This window comes from Spinacia oleracea, chromosome 3 (assembly GCF_020520425.1).
Source record: "Spinacia oleracea cultivar Varoflay chromosome 3, BTI_SOV_V1, whole genome shotgun sequence".
NCBI lineage: Eukaryota > Viridiplantae > Streptophyta > Magnoliopsida > Caryophyllales > Amaranthaceae > Spinacia > Spinacia oleracea.
This window is the reverse complement of record NC_079489.1, coordinates 137,183,705-137,185,816: the sequence shown is the minus strand read 5'-3', so window position 1 is coordinate 137,185,816 and position 2,112 is coordinate 137,183,705. Positions and strand designations below refer to the sequence as shown.

The 2,112-nt window shown below is 39.1% G+C and overlaps 1 protein-coding gene across 1 annotated transcript; it reads right to left on the bottom strand.

Moving 5' to 3' along the window:
- Positions 1-240: 240 nt before the first annotated feature.
- Positions 241-1,639, bottom strand: LOC110775548 (dof zinc finger protein DOF3.4). The gene has a single exon (XM_021980156.2). It carries the CDS (start codon positions 1,554-1,556, stop codon positions 615-617), a length of 942 nt encoding a protein of 313 aa, XP_021835848.1. The 5' UTR covers positions 1,557-1,639; the 3' UTR covers positions 241-614.
- Between the last annotated feature and the right edge of the window lie 473 nt (positions 1,640-2,112).

Here is a 2,112-nt window from a genome sequence, read left to right as displayed (position 1 = left end):
TCAACCCCACTTGTTTTTATTACTTTATTTCATTCAATTCTTTTTCTTAATACCCGTGCCCGATCAAGTGTATCTCTTAAATAAATACGGAGTGAGTAACCAAGATATAGTATAGACATACAACCTATACAGCTATACTGAATGATGTAAAGAATTTGTATCATTCTAACTGCATCTTCCCAAACAATGAGACGATTATTTCCGGGGGGAAAAACAAATAACATTATATTAAGACAAATGGACATAGTACTCTCGTATACGTACCATTCAAACAATTAAGAAAGAGAGATTCCAGGAAACAATTGAGTAACAATATTAAACCTAGGCTATGATATATTAATGGAAAACAAAGCCATTACAACCAAAACTCACTACCTTAGACTCACACCATGATCTCAAGCTGTTGATGGCAGGTCCAATTACACTACTCATTAATCACCCAATTTCCCACATTAATCTACCTAAACCCCATCAAAACTACAAGCTAAACCCTCCTTCCAATCGCATAATCTAACCTAAACTTAATTAACATAATATAATAAATAAAAAGAGATTAGATAATAATATTTTCCCCTTTTCTAGAAAAAGGGAATTATGGGGAGAAATGAAAATTCTCACTTAAGACCATTTCCTGATGTAGAAATAGCAGCAAGGTCTGGTAAGGATGTAAAATATTCACCACCAACATACCCAACCATTTCACCACTCTCCATATGCCACGTGTCACTCCTACTCACACCACCTCCTTCTCCTCCACCCCCACCCCCACCACAACCACCACCATTATCTCCACCCACACCACAACCACCATTAACACCATTCATATATGAGCCAATTTCATGATGAGGAAAAGCCCAAACTCCACGTCCAAGCCCAAACCCGACTTCATCAAGCCCAAGCCCAAGTCCAAACCCACCTAAAGCAAGTAGCCCTGGCCCACCACCACCACCACTCAAAAGCGACGTAAACCCACCACCGCCACCACCACCACCACCACCTGCCGTAGTTGAAGAGAGTGAAACGTAAACAGGGGCTTGCGAAAACGGATTGTGGTCAAGAATCGGCCCAATTGAGAGGGCGGAAGAAGTAGAGGTGGGTGAGGAAGAAACAGAGCAAGTACGCGACCGTTTCGCCGTCTTCCGGGAACCACCTCCGACGGGAATGTCACGAAGGGTCCCACCTTGGGTCCAGTACCGGCGGCACGACTTGCAGAAGTGTCGCGGTTGCGAGAAATTGTAGTTGTTATAGTAGCAGAATTTGGTGTTCGTTGAGGTACACCGTGGGCAAGGAAGTGGTTCGTGGAACTCCACCGGTGGAAGAAGCGCACCGGACTGTTGCGCCCTTACCGCCCTCTTCTCCGCCGCTTCTGTCGGCATTTTTCCTTCAAAAATTGAACTGGAAGCAAAAAGAAAAACACAGAGGAGAAAGAGAGAGAGATTTGTCTTGATGTAGAAAAGAAAAACAGAGGGAGTTTTAAGGGTGTGTTTGGTTGTGAGAAGGTGGGGTTTAAATATGAAGAGGGAAAAGAGTGTTGATAGTGAAATGAGGCAAAGCATGCAGAAGAAGAATGGAAGCAGTGGATTATATGACAAACAGTAAGAAAGAAATTATAACAGCTTTTTCTGTTAATGAGTCGGCTGTTTGGGGAGAATTTTGATAATTCTTTTTTTTGTTTTATGTTGGGTGAGACATAATAAGTTAACGGATAAGGACTTTAGCAATATGTTTTTTTTATAAAAAAAAATTACGGAGTGTTTGTGTGTTTTTCATGTTTTTTGGTATCTGTCAAATATGGTGTTATTTCTCCACATTGTCTTTGACCAAATTTTAGAATACACTAACAAATTTGAATGTACTGTGGGACAATTCTCACTACCTATTTTTACACATGAAATCTCAAAATAAATCAAATTATAAACTTACATTATACAACATTCTTAAAAATATCGTGGAATTTTATAAGGGAAATCATATACTCGTTATAATGATTTCACTAAATTTGATGTTAAAATGTGGTAAAATATTTTTTTTTGTTTCTAGGTGGATATATAAAAGTTTGAGATTTTTTGGTGGTAAAACACAAATTTGGATTTTTTAGGTGGTAAAACACAA